This window comes from Oxyura jamaicensis, chromosome 5, assembly GCF_011077185.1.
Source record: "Oxyura jamaicensis isolate SHBP4307 breed ruddy duck chromosome 5, BPBGC_Ojam_1.0, whole genome shotgun sequence".
NCBI lineage: Eukaryota > Metazoa > Chordata > Aves > Anseriformes > Anatidae > Oxyura > Oxyura jamaicensis.
In genome coordinates, this window is record NC_048897.1 from 10,135,418 (window position 1) to 10,149,777 (window position 14,360).

At 47.8% G+C, this 14,360-nt stretch overlaps 1 protein-coding gene across 1 annotated transcript in view; it reads left to right on the forward strand.

Annotated features, from left to right (window-relative positions):
- The first annotated feature begins 2,459 nt into the window (after positions 1 to 2,459).
- Positions 2,460 to 14,360, forward strand: part of EGLN3 (egl-9 family hypoxia inducible factor 3) — a 28,578-nt gene continuing 16,677 nt past the window's right edge. Inside the window, exon 1 of the mRNA XM_035327750.1 lies at positions 2,460 to 3,179. Within this exon, the coding sequence (XP_035183641.1) occupies positions 2,823 to 3,179 (357 nt within the window). The 5' untranslated portion in view covers positions 2,460 to 2,822. The remainder of the gene's footprint in view (positions 3,180 to 14,360) is intronic.

Consider the following 14,360-nt stretch of genomic DNA (forward strand, 5'->3'; position numbering starts at 1 on the left):
TGCTGCTCAGGATTGCTTTTCTGCCACCTTAGCAAGTGGGACCAGCTGTGGATGAGCCTGAAGTGTGCCGGAGAAGTGCAGCAGGGGGCGTGGGGGAAAAGGCGCTGAGCAAGTTCCTGAATCAGCTCAAGCCGTGACATGTGCCTTTGCCCTCATATTTGCTTTGAGGGTGACATAATAGTAAGGGTGCTGACAAAGGAGCCCTGGCAAATCTTAGTGTTGCAGCTGAAGGAAACACCACACCAAAAGGAGCTGCTGTGCCCCTCTGCCAGGAGCTGCTGGCTGCAGAGTGTCTGCGGGTGCCGATACCTCAGTGGCCACTGGATAAAGCTGAGCCACCAGTGAAGGAGGTGCTAAGGCTCCGGACTTTGCCCTGTTGAAGTGGCAGAGGCAGAAACACACGGTCCCTTCTGTCAGCCCCACGGTGTGGAGGTCGAAGCTGCCAGCAGAGTATTGGGAAAGGCAGATGGGCATAGCGACCCCTCAAGCTGGCACGGGAAGGCTGGCTAGTGCTGGGTGTTGGTCCGTACAACCACAGCCTGCCTTTGCAGGAAGGGTGGGTACAGCCACCCCAAAACTATCAGAAAACCTCCTTTTGTAGGCAGAGGCTCAAATGCTGTCTACTAGATGACGAGGCCTCAGCTCTTCAAATCATACTGTGAGATATGAAAAACCTATTTTTTATTTCTAACCAATACAAAGAATACTACTTCCCTTTCCCACTTCTCTGGGGCCTTGGAAATTCAGCTTTTGGCACTGAAGTAAGTGGTCTGGCTTCTGGAGAAGAATCTGAAAACAATATTCTTAATGTTTACAACTCTGCTCTAAAAAAACGTGCATTTGTAAACTGCTGTCAAAAAAATACATTACTGTGTAACAAGACACCCAGGCTTTACTGACACTTACCAATTGTTCCTGTCCCCTAAAACAAATCTCAGAAACACCCTGCCGAAATGATAACACCCTGTCACAGTCTTCCAAGCTCTCCCAGAACATACTCCTAGGGGCAGGTGCAAGCAACAGATGCGCACGACTCGGAACAGTTTTGAAAATGAGATCCTAGAAAGGAAAATAACAAAATATGGAACTAATTTGAGAGGGGAAAATGCAAGTTTCTACAGCATAACGGCAAACAGAACTTCACATGGCAGAGGAATAGCTCATATATATGCCTAAGATGTAAAATTTTAATTAAGACGTAGTGATGCCTTCATGCCCATGTTACATGGCACTGTAAATAAAGCTTGTACATATTGCTACCTATGGCAGGGGGGTGGCACTAGGCGATCGTTGAGGTCCCTTCCAACCCAAGCCATTCTACAATTCTATGGTATGATACCCAAAGGTGTGGGCAACATATGGATTGCCTTACTTCACACCCGTTTAATGTCTTTAAGGGGCAAGCCTTTAAGAGGGAAGCCACAACTTCCTTTATGAGGAAGCCACAACTTATCGACACCTGTGGAATAAAAATATTTACAACTCTGTGAACATCACTGTGCAAATGGGGCTGTGGGCTCAGCCTTTAAGACTCATCTCCGGCTCTTCTAGGATGGCTTTTTCAGGTGGATGCCTAACTGCTTCAAACTCTAACAAGGATAAGAACGGAGCTGTAATGACAGACTTCAGCTACAGCCAAAACATATATCTCTGAGCCATTGACTTATCAAAGTGGTAGCGTGACATGTGACAGAAAGGCTAGGTGTTCGGCCTTTACTAATGCATACGTGATTCTGGCACACCACTCTCCACATACAGCTGTGGGGAGCTGGGGGTCGACCTCTTCTCGCAGATAACTAGCGATAGGACAAGAGGGAATGGCCTCAGGTTGTGCCAGGGGAGGCTGTGTTTGGAAATGAGGAGACATTTGTTCTCAGGAAGAGCAGTCAGGCACTGGAACGGGTTGCCCAGGGAAGTGGTGGAGTCACCGTCCCTGGGGGTGTTCAAGGAAATTTGGATGTGGTGCTTAGGAACATGGTTTAGTGGGTGACACTGGTGGCAGGGGGACGGCAGGACCAGGTGATCTTGGAGGGCCTTCGTACCTTAATGATTCTGCGATTCTATGCGTGATCACGGAACCTGAGGGGGAAAGCAGCCAAAAAGGAGACGTGAGTTTTGTCACACCGGGGGTTTCACACGGTACAAGCGCGTGAACACAGCCGCACAGCAGCGGTGTTCCCAGCACGGCCAGGTGTCACCCCGGCAGCCCCCCACCGCCTGCAGCCCCCGCCCGGCACCACGGTGCCCGGGGGGAATTCCTCAATGGCCCTGGCCACGCCCACCCAGCAGGTGGGCGGGGCCTACATCTGACAGGCTCCGCCCCCCGCGCGCACGTGTGGAAAGCCCCGCAGCTTCTTCCCCGCGGGCCGGCCCCGCCCCCTGAGAGCCGATTGGCTGCCCAGGCGGCAGGGGGCGTGGCGAGGGCGTGGCGCGGCGCGCCGGGCGGGCTCCACCCACGTGCGGCGGCGGCGCCGCGGGAGCGGGCGGGCGGGCGAGCACACATCCCGCACGTAGCAGGCGTATTAATCAGCGCGGGGCCATCTGCCGCCCCGCTCCTTAAAGCGGGCGGGGGCTGCCGCCCGCCGCCGCTCCCGCACGGCTGTCCAGCAGCGCACGCTGCTAGTACGGCGGCAGCTGCAGTGCGGGGCTCCGTCGGCGCCGTTGTCCCCGCAGTGCCCGGCCGCGGAGCTGAGCGCGGCCCGGGTGGCCGCCGCCGGGAAAGTTTTGTCCCGGCCTGACCCGGCCCCGAGCGGCGGCGGAGCCCCCGCGGAGCTCGGCCTGGCGCCGGCGGGCGTCGCCTCCCCAGGCGTCCCCGCCGCGCCATGCCGCTGGGGCACATCATGCGGCTGGACCTGGAGAGGATCGCCCTGGAGTACGTCGTGCCCTGCCTGCACGACATCGGCTTTTGCTACCTGGACAACTTCCTGGGGGAGGTGGTGGGGGACTGCGTGCTGGAGCGGGTGAAGCGGATGCACCGCGACGGGGAGCTGGCCGACGGGCAGCTGGCCGGCCCCAGCCGCGGCGTCGCCAAGCGGCACCTCCGCGGCGATCAGATCAAGTGGATCGGGGGCACGGAGGAGGGCTGCGAGGCCATCAATTTCCTCCTCACGCTCATAGACCGTCTGGTGATGTACTGCGGGAGCCGGCTCGGCAAGTACTACGTGAAGGAGCGCTCCAAGGTAAGGGGCTGCGGAGCCCCGCGGCCGCACAAACTTTCCGTGCCCGTCCCGGGCAGGCCCCGCCGCGCAGTGCCCGGGGGCCGGGAAACGGGTAGGAACCCCCTCGCCTTCCCCTGAGGTTCATGGGTCGCTGCAGACCCCGGTCAGGCCGACCCCGGTGCCCCCGTGTGCCGCCGGGTATCGCCAAGGAGCGGGGCGGCTGCCGGCGGCACCCCGGGTGCTTCCCAGCTGCGGGCAACCGGCATCGCCGGGGCTGGGAGCACCCTGGCAGAGAAAGCCCGGCCTTGACCATGGCGCTTTCCCTTGGAGGGCTGTTTGAGGTGGGCGGGAGAGCTCCCTACCCCTCTGTGTGCACGTACGCGGCTGGCATCGCCTCGCTTGGCTGCTGGCGCCCATGCGGTGGTGTTTTCCGAACTAGTTTCGGTGTTCTGCCTCCTGCCAGTGCCCTGCAGCTGAAGAGGCTGTCCTTGCAGCATCGGGGATGTGGCACAAAATAAGGGATGCTCTGTTTGAGTGCAAACTTTCCTTTTGGAAAGGGAGAGTTATGGAAGGGGAGAGTTATTTTTCTTGTAAGCTTTCTTGCTCAGGAGTGGAGAGGGCACTTGTATATTGCCATCATAGGTGTCTTTCCCAATAAAATTTCCTTGCCCTTGCCATGTAGTTACTTTAGTTTGGGCTAACTTCATTTTTTTGTACCTTGTCTTGCAGTGGACTGGCTTGGAACCAACTTTGTTTCATTGTCCTGAATGCTGAAAATGTCCTCCCCCTTTTTTTTTTTTAATTTCTGACTTGAATTCTGTAATAGATAGCATGCTTCCAAAACATTCACATCTTTTTGAGATCTGTGAGAAATAGAAATGATGAAACTTTAAAAAACAAAACAACAAAGAAACATGACAAAAGTGAAAAGTTAAGCATTTCTTTTTGTCCTAAGTTGCACTGAACTACAGGGATATGTGACAGGTACTGCATTTATGTTTATATATGTATATATATTAACAAGAAATAATAAAAAAGCAGTATGCTTACCAGTTGCTTGGGAACACCTTAAGACCTGTGCATGTGCATGCACCTTTCCGCCCCTGCACACCTGCATGCAGTGATGAGAATAAGGCTGGAGCATTGATCCAGTGCTTAGCTAGCCCCACTGAAGTACTGATCAATTCAGTTAGAGCTTGAGTAGATTTACTTTTAAATGGAAACAGACTGAAGTTGACTTAGTTGTGGTAGGAGCCTGTTTGGTGTAGGGAGGTATAAATAACCACTCCTCTCTGGCATACCAGTAAGAACATCCTACTTTGTTCTTCTGTGTGCCTGAACACTGTTGAAAGTGCAGTGCTGTTTTGTGAAGTGTTTAGGGGGGAAAAACTCAACTGTGTGCATGAGGGTTGTTGGCACTGGTTGGGCAGAAGGGTCTTTTGGGGAGTGAATTTGGATTGTAGAGATGACTTTAAAACTGAGTTGTGTTCTTGCAGTCATTTTTGTACCAATAGTAATAATGCAGGACAGAGCTTGTTTTATAAATAGGTATGAAGTTACTTGCTGTGAGGTGAGTTTTTTTTGCCCTTGTTCTTTAGCAGGGAAGGTACCAGACTTCAGACAAATGGTAATGCTGCGCTACAGTCCAGGATTGAAAGGGACTCAATATAATTTGTAAAGCTGTGTGCAGAGGAATTTCCATCTGAAATTAATAGTAACCAATCCCTTTATTAAAATAATAAATGCCATGGATATGGGAGTAGTAGCTGTCATCTGTAGCTGGCATGTGGGACACCTTCAGCAGGAAGAGTTTTCCTGTGACTAACCAAATGACTACTGCAGTGCATGCAGGCTCCCACGTCACCTATGGACATTTCCCTTCTGCCATTAAACCAGCCTATGCTGCTTATCTTTTGAAGAGTTTTGAGTGCGTATGTGATGGGAAAAAAAAATTAAATGTATTTTTCTTTTATTTTATCACTTAGACTAGAAGTAGAATTGGATGCCCAAAAAACTGCCACAGCTTCATGTTTGGGAAAGGGAATTGTTTCTGAGCCACTGGATCAGCACTTTGTAGATGGACATGTGCTATTATAATTTATTGGTTTGGGATGTGTGGGTATTAGACAGATGCGACTAAGCATCCAGAGCAGTATGTTGAAAGTGTGAGCCTTCTTAAAATAAAAGTATGTCTTTAATTTTCAGCCTAAGTACTGGAAGAGGAGGAGTGGTTTGCTTAGCAAATGAACTTCTGTGAGCTTATTGTCTGCTTAGCGTAATGTGCTTCATGCCTTTTTTTTTTTTTTTTGTAGCTACAAAAAACATAAGGAGACGAGAGATTTTAGTACACTAAAGGAAGCTTTCCTTGCAGCTGCATATGAGAAATCAGTCAGTTAGGACTTTGCCATTTCCATATGACTTTCAACACCATTACAAGAAAGTTAAGATTGCGTCAAAGAGAATGGGTGGAAGATATGTTTTTACAACAGCACCGGATACACTTAAGAGCTGTTGGTTGGTATTTGAGGGCTGATAGTGAAATGTAACCTTTCATCTTTGCAGAGCAGTGATCCAAATTTTATCTTTAGAACAAGCCATATTTAAAAATATTAGCTGACATGGTTAAAAGATAAAAATAACCAGACAACATCCTTCCAGAGTGCTAGCCTGTTGCAGATCCAACATAGTGCCTGTTGGCTTCTGCGTTCTCCTAGAGCTTCCGTTTTCTAGTAAAATAACACAAGGGTTGCCCACTTACAGAAGCTAAATGGATGAGGACCTCACCAAGGCATAGTTGACCTGGCTTCAGCATTCTTGGTGCAAGAGGATTCATATTCTCGTACAGAGGGACACTTTGACCTGAGGAGGAGGTCAGCCTGGTCGTGGGGACCTGTCTCCACGCTGCAGGAGCTCTGGTGCTTGGTGGAGGGGCTGGGAAGCAAGGCTGCAACTTGCCCTGCCAGGCCAGTCACATGAAGTGCTGATGAACTGCAGTTCCTCCTGTCCCAAAGTCCCTTGTCCCAGAGTCCCTTCTTGGTGCTAGTTGGGCCCTGCAGGGGCTTTTGGGGGAGTGGAGATGGCCCCGTCACAGTAAAGCTTGAGCCCACTTGGGTGCTGCTCAGGTGCAGAGGTGGTACAGGGGCCTGCCATGTTGTGTAAAACTTTTTGGGGGAAGGGGCATTTATAAAGTTTTGTAGGATGTGAGATGTCTGCCCTGGAGAATAATTCCTGCATTATAAATGTGTAATTGAAAGCAGCAACATTTAAAAAAGGAGAGGTGGGAAAATAATCCAGAAAAGAAGCTGTGTGACAGCCTGGTTCCTGTCATTGCTGGAGGTGCTGGTGCCTGCAGTGAGGGGTGGAAGGGACTTCGAACTGGCGTGGTGGTGCTTGGTCTGGACTCTGCACTCTGGTCCTGACTGCGGACTGTCCAGCTGCATGTCACTGGTACTCTCTTGGGTGCTGTCATGGCTTGAAATCCACTCCACATAAGGGCTGCCTTTGGGGACCCTGAGCTTGCCTTGTGTGTGCTGGGTGCTGATGAGTCCTGCTGGCTAGAAATGGGATTAAGGTTCCTTGCATTATTTTCCAGGAGCTGATCTTTTCTGAGGAAAGCCTGTGACTGATGTTTTTAGCTCAGAATCCAACTGCTCCTGTTCAGTATCAAGTACATGGCCTGAAGTTTGAAAAATGTTTCCAATATGTGATTCATTTGCTTAGAAGTCCCTGTGGGATGTGAACTCTTCTGAAATGCGTGCTTCAAAATCTTCATGTGGGCCTTTCACTTTTTCTGGGACACTTTTTGCATCTTCCACTTGTAGTTGTGACACTTTCCTGCTCACCAGCACACCGATGGGCTTGCTAAATGTCACAGGAGAAGCTGGCACTTGGTGATGGTGGCAATTGGTGGCTTGCAAGTGACAGCTGAAAAATGGGGTGGCTCCTTTTGCCTGCCATGAGATGGGGTTTTCTTAGGCAGGTTTTAACACATGGCCTGCCTAGCAGGTTTTTTACCAAGGTTTCTGTTCCTGAGGACTTAAGAAATGTGAAATGTCACAGGCTGGGCTTGAGTGGCTTTTACTACGTCCATCATAACTCAGGTAATGAGGTAAAATGTTGTTGTATTTATGTATGAAAGAAGAAAGCTTCTATTCAAATTCTGTCTATTGCAATTAAAATAATGTGAAACATGTTGCTTTTTCTGACTTGAGGTGTGGATATAAGGAGCAGGATAGCAGAGCTGAAGAGCAGTGCTGCTTATAGAAATATACTGGTTCATTATACTTCACAAAGGATTTTGATACTTGCATAGCAGCATGCCTTGCAATTAGTTTACAATGGGATGTCTGATGAATACCACCATCCAGAAGAAATATGCATAATTTTTCTTTCTTTTTTCTAATCAAATGCACATGTTCTGGCATAATGGGTAAGTTCAAATCTGTTCTTCTGGCTGGCTGCCGGCAGAGTCCAGAGCCACTGGAACTGTAAATACAACAGACAAGTTGTTTTATGATATCAGACTGAGGAATTCAGCATTGGCAGGGATCCTGGAGTGGTTGCTTTGGCTCTGTGTCAAAACTGATGTTTATATCTATGTTTGTCAAGCAAGATTAGTTAGCCTGGTTAATTATACACAGGAATGTATAATTTTTACTTGACAGTCAGAGCAATGAGTATAAACCTGAGTATATTAGCTCTTGTGTTTGTTTGTCATCAAATTATTCTCAAAGCATCTTTTGAAAGTTTTAAAAAGTCACTTTCTTTCTGGTAATAGTTATATAGAGAATCTTTCAGATTGCTTCTTTACTCAGCAGGGACAGGGTATTGGCAAAGCAGGTCAATATTTTACAGTCAGTGATGCACATGCCCACAAGCAAGCTTAGAAGCATGGGTGGCCTTTGTGGGGTGAGCTCATACTCAAGTGAAGTGGCTTAGAAGCATCTTAAGTTTGGTGGCTGTTTAAAAAAAAAAAAAAAAAAAAAATTGAGGAAAAATCTCACCATTGTCAGTGCACGTTGCACCAGAAGCTTTGCCAGTCGGGTGGGTGCCCTTGGTCCTCCTGTCCTCTTGTGGAGGAGAGCACTGTAACCACCCAGCAGCCTTCCTCGAGAAGCATTTCTGTGTGTTTCATAGTCACAGTTGCAGAGGAGGGCAAAGATGGCTAATCCTGTAAGAAAAGGGAGATAAGTGTGGGCTAGACAGTGTAGAGTGCAAAGTGGTCTGTTTATCTTTAGTTTGTGCACACTTATAGTGTCAGAGCAGGTTGCTTGACTTTTTTCCTGTTGTCTGTAGCTTTGCAGTCATGCAGTGCTTGATGGGTCTTAATTGGACTCCTGAGCTCTGTAATGATGGCAAAGCAGTGAGGTTTTCCACAGTCTGTCCCATACCAGTAGGACATCTGCCTCAGCATCTTCGCATCCATTGTGATAACCGCACTGGTGCCAGTCCATCCCAGTGCCACTATGTCGGCTTGTAAAGTTGAAGACTTGCTGCGGGAGCTGTACTGGCATGCCTGCCAACAACCCTATTGCAAGCCCTAAGTAAATAGGTGCCTCTTGGTTTGTTTTTGTATTAGGGCTAATTGCTCGTTACATGTCGATGTAAACCTTACCCTGTTCCTCCCCTCACAGCTGGGTAACGCAGGTGGCATTAGTGCCTCTCAGTACATGGCGTGTTTGTCCTTTGGACTCCCAGGGGTGTGTGCGGCATTGCAAGGCAAAGTGTCCTTGGGAGAGCTGCTGGGGAAAGCTGCAAGATTCAGAGTTCAGTGCTCCCCCTCTGCCTCACCAAGCGGGCTGAGCTTACACTTCGGGAAGGAGGGGAGCAGGTCCCTGCTACTAGAATCTGTACACAGCTTTTTTCCAAGGTGGTTATTAATGAATAATTGAGTTCATTACAGCTCAGTGCTAATAACAGTACATGCTTAAATGAAGATGCATTGATGCTCGTAACACTGTAGGACAACATGTGCACAATAAAAGTGAACTTGTTCCTTTCCATTAAGAACTCCAGCTGTCTGTGTTAACCCAGTGTCTTTACTTGATTACACAGTAAACACTTGGCTCTTTGACTTCCAGGCTTACCTGCAAAAGAGCTTGGAAGTAATACAGTCTTATTCCAAGCAATTCTTGACTTAATCCCTGGAAGCCTCTTCTCCCTCCCTTGTCTCCTCCACTGCACCTTTTTGTCTTTCCAGACAGACTTTTTTCCCCGGCAGTGGTGGTGCTGGTGGTGGGGTTCAGCAACTCCCTCAGCAGTTCCTTTCCATATGTGGATGGGGTGGGGCAGAGGGAGAAGATAAAATCACAATGACCCAAATATGAAGACATTTTTAATCAGATGAAATCTTGATGTTTGCTGAGCAGACTGGACACACTTGTAAAAAACATCAATACTTTTACCAAATGTTTCAAGATGATTCTTAAAAAGTACTTTTTTTTTTTTTTTTTTGAGATACTCACTTTTAAAAAAGTTTTTATGTTTTCATGCTTCTGTTTCAACTGGATTGCCTTTTCCTGTTGTGAAATAGGTCAATGGCAACTTGTCCTTTGGCATCAGCAGACCACATCCATTTTGCAGTGGGTGGCTTGTGAGAATTAGGAGGTCAGGAAGGGCCAGTGAGTAAGTGTTGCAGGTTTTAGACTTAGGGGGAAGGAGGCTATGGATGTGAATAGAAACTTGAGGGAATTTGGAGCTCTCAGTGGGATTTATCATAACAGTAATCCTTCTGTCGCAAAGCTGAAGATTGAAACAATGTTGTCAGAAGGCTGCCAGCAACACAAGAGTCAGCTTCTGGAAAGGTTTTATTGGATTAGTAGAGGAGCTCTAGGGTAGCGGTGTTTCAAGAACTGCTCTTGGTATCTGTGCTGAGGGCAGCTGATGGCCCCCTTGGTGGGCTCGGGATGATAAATAACTGCTGTGTTAGCACAGAACATGGGTGGCTTGACAAAAGGTTTTGATTTACACATGACGTTACACAGCAATTTGTTCTAGACCTTTCATTGCTCTGAAAAGAGATGACAGAGTTGGTCAGAGAAGCAGGAAGGTCTCGCTGGCTGTTCAGACAGTGAGGTGGAGGAAGAAAAATGGTGGAGGCTCCTGCCAAATAGACTGTCTCCTACTGCTTAACTATTCGCAGGCGTGCAGTTCCCTGCTGCTCCTGCTGTGATCTGGACAGAGCTCTATGCCCCATTTCCCCTCCGTTGCTCACTCACATATGCGTCTCCTGCCTCTCTGACAGTGGAGCTTTTCCCTGAAGTTTTTTCTCTTGTCATTGTGCTTTGGCAAGGTAACATAGACAAAGAAACTTAGTGCCACCATGAAAAGCACTTAATGGAAAGCAGTTTATTGAACAAGTTGCTTGTTGCTCTGATTTCGCACAAATGAAACAGTGCAAGAGATCTTACTGAACATAATGGTTCTGTGAAGGATTAGTAAATGTTCATGCCACCAGCCACCCAGTCTGAAATGAACAGTGTAAATTAGAGGAGTAGAGTATAGCACGCTATCTGCACAGACTGGAAACTGTTTGTCCAAAGCTTTGTAAGCTGGAAAGGCTGGGGTAACCAAAACTTCTGGCAAACACTAGGGAATTGCAACCTACTTTGTAGCAAAAAGATAAGTCTTTTTATCATTATTTTGAGTCTAATATGTATCTAGTTAATATGAATCCTTTAGTCAGAGTTGTCTTTCTTTGCTTTCTTTTTGGATCTGACTGTCCAAACAAGAAACGTTTGCATTTTCCTGTCTAAGTCATACTAATAATTAATCTTTGCATAGACCTTATTTCTTGCACTGTCATTTTTTATACAATTTGATAAGACAAATGTTTTTAAAGCTTTGGCTCCACTTCAGGAACTCACTTAAGTATTTTTTTTTTTTTTTTTTTGAAAGACTCCTTGAAATCAATGGGTCTGAAGTACATCCTTTGGCGCTTGGCTTGGACTGTACTAGAATGTTTAGAATACTTCAGGAAAAGTTGCAGTGATCTCTTGTGCTGCCCTAAATTTTTGTCTGTTTTGTTTTAGATTTGCAATGTGGAACATCTTTTACTTATATGGTGCCTTGGAAGGGAGAAAAGAGCCCTTTGTGATGAAAGGTCTAGTACTGGCACTGTTCATGTTATAGATGCCAGTTACATACGATTTGTTTCTGACCTTTGCAATTGACTATCTCATGGCAAACCTGCCTTATGCTGGTAACAGCATTAGCTGTTGCAGTAATGCATACGGGGAAGTGGTGCTGGGCTGCAAGGCAGTGTCAGGCAGTGGGTGCTGGCATGGGGCCTGCCGACTGCCGTAGGCTTCAGGGAGGGAGAACGTGCAGAACTAGGGGAATTTAGTAGGAGTGGGCTTTTTCTTATTTTATAAATAAGTCTTAGTCCTCAACTTGACTATTCTGAGGTTAAGTCTTAGGATGTTGTGTTTGCTGCTGGACTATATAAAGTGTAACTGCACCTTTTCCTTCTGATTTCCCATTGGGAGTTTGGTAGAAGTGGTCTGAAGGCGGAAAAGGGAGGAGCTTCACTGTAAATGCTGTAGCATGTCCTGCCGTTGAGGCATGTAAATCGTGGTATACGACTAGCTGTGAATAAACAGAATAGGGTCCCCCGAGATGTATTGATAACTCTGTTCTTTACAGTATTCACCAATGCTTCCGTTTCCCTAAATGAACATGTACTCTGCCTTCCTCTGTCTGTGCGCCATGTGCATGGTGTCTCTGAGGCCAGCCAACAGGAAGGGTCACTGCCTGGGTAAGTATTTTACAGACTTCCTCTTCACAGAGGAGCAATGAGAGGATTTGTGAATGCCAGTTCTCACTGCCAAATTTATTATAATTCAGCATATGATAGTGGTCAAAGGCTGAAGTGTTGCGGTTGTGCATTTTGCTGTTATATTCCTAAATGCCCAACTTGGCATCTAGCTGGTGACTTGAAGGCTCAGTGCCTACCTGACAGTGATAATTTCTGAGTGAGATGAAAATGTTGACCTGTCTTTTTTTCTTTTATTTTTACACTTTACTAAGATGACTGCAGCTGAAAGCAATACATATTTTTTTTCTTAGTTTCCACGTGGTTTTTGCTGGGGCTCAGTTAAAAGCCTGTTTCAGTGCTCACCATCTGTAGAAGGACTTGCTGCTAATGATGAGTTATATTAGTGTGGTGCCTTGGCTGTGCTTAGGAAAAGCACCAGTTGTGCTGATGGTGACCAGAGTTATAGGTAGACCCAGTGCCTACTGCATCCCCATACCTAATGATGCCGATGTACCCCTCCATCTCTGCCTCTGTATCTCCTTCCCTATCTGCCCTTCCTATCACAGAGGAGCACTTGTACTCCACAGCTCCAGCAAAGCCAGCTGAGCCCCTCACCAGAGGGTTCACCTGGCAAACAGGAGGGACAGGGATGAGGGCTGCTTGCCCTGGTTGCCCAACCAGCTGCATCCTCGCGGAGCAGCCCCTGCTGGCTGCCCCTGCAGTAGCTCTGAGTACTTACTGCTCCTGTTGTGCTGGCTGCCAGAGAGGAAGAGGAAAAAGGAGGGAACAGCGCCAGAAAGACCTCTCCAGGCTTTCTGCATCCTCAGGAAACATCCTGAGCTCACACCAGACTGACCACCTCCCTCCTCAGCCATTGCTGTGCTTCCTGCAAAAAACACCTTTCATGCTGAAGACCATCATTATTTTGGGACCTGGCCCCAATTTCTGTCTTGAGAAGCCTCCCAAGGGCTGTTGCAGTGGGAATTCCTGGGAAAGGCTGCAGAGGGACAGTAGGGAGCAGAGTGAATGGAGCAGGGGAGGAAACCAGTGGCCCATGGCTGCTGTGTCCCTGCACGGGGCCACTGCCCTGGCCAGCAGGTCACAGTGGGTGGCAGCTGCCTCCGCACAGCTGGCCTATGGGGTTGGGCTCTTCTGTCAGGTGGTGGCAGCATAAATCTGTGTGAGAGATCTGACCAGTGGAAAAAAGTGGGAATTTGTCAGCCTGAGCTCAAACCTGGGCTCTGACGATGCCTGGCAGCTGTGTTTAGGGCCAGGCTTCCTCGTCTAGGGGTCAAGGGCTTTTGGCAACAGCTTTATGATGTGCAACTGTGAGGGTTTGCAAATGTAAAGATGGAGTGTGATTTGCTGTGTGCATCACCATGTGTATTTGTTTTCTTTGCTCAGATTTACTGTTTGTGTTGACACACATTGTGCTGGTACAAGTATCAACTGTGTGGATGGTGGGGGCAGGCGCTACAACATTTGAACTGTATTTATTTGCTAATGGTTTTTATTGCCTAACCTTAGAACAGGTATGTAGTTATATCATTACAAAATGGCCTTGAATGCGAACGGCTTCTTTCCCTTTCTGTGAGGAAAGTGCTGTGTCATTATGCATGTGTTCATCCCCTTTAATTGCACCCACAGTCGATAGATTGTGCTGTTGTGAGGTACAAGTGTAGTCATGGCCCCACAACTTTATGGGCAGGCAAAGCCTTAGAGGTAAAGACTACACATGTTGTTTAAGCACAACATAAATTATTTCTGATGGTAATTTATTATAGGTAACTTTAATGAGTTTTATCCATAAATATTCATTTCCATAAAATCCTGTGCAGGGATAAATGTACTGCTAGCTCGGCAATGTCCTCCAGGAAGGTGCCAGGGGTTGAGCAGGAGATGGTAGGGGGACGAGTGAGACGGCTTCACTGCAAAGTTAATATAGGAGACAACAAGTTTCATCAGTTACTCTTAATTCAGTGATACTGCCATGAAAACAAATGCTCAAGAACCATTCTGTTTATATACTGTGGGAATGTCTCAGCAGCTTCAGAAGCCCAGACAACTTTGGGAGGACCCTTGAGGCATGTTTGGGGTACCTGCCTGGTGTGAGGACCCAGGTCTAGACCCTGCCTCCCTCCCTGGCAGCAGGGAGGGATGTGTACTGCTGGGAAAAGGGCAAAGGAGAACATCTCTCTCCAGCGAGGTCCTCCTGAAGGTGGTGGTGGCTCACAGCCACCTATGCCCGTGGGCAATTCTCTGGGGTGTGATGCTTGCAGAAAGCACTGTGGGTGCCACCTACCACGTGTTGACAGATAGAGTCTTGTGGGCAGCATTGTTCACTTGCCCTGGGCCTGCAGGTTTAAAAGTAAATGAACAGCGGTGAAAAAAGGGACTTTGGCCAGCTCAGGCAGCCCTAATAGCAGCAAGACTCCCACATAGGCTTG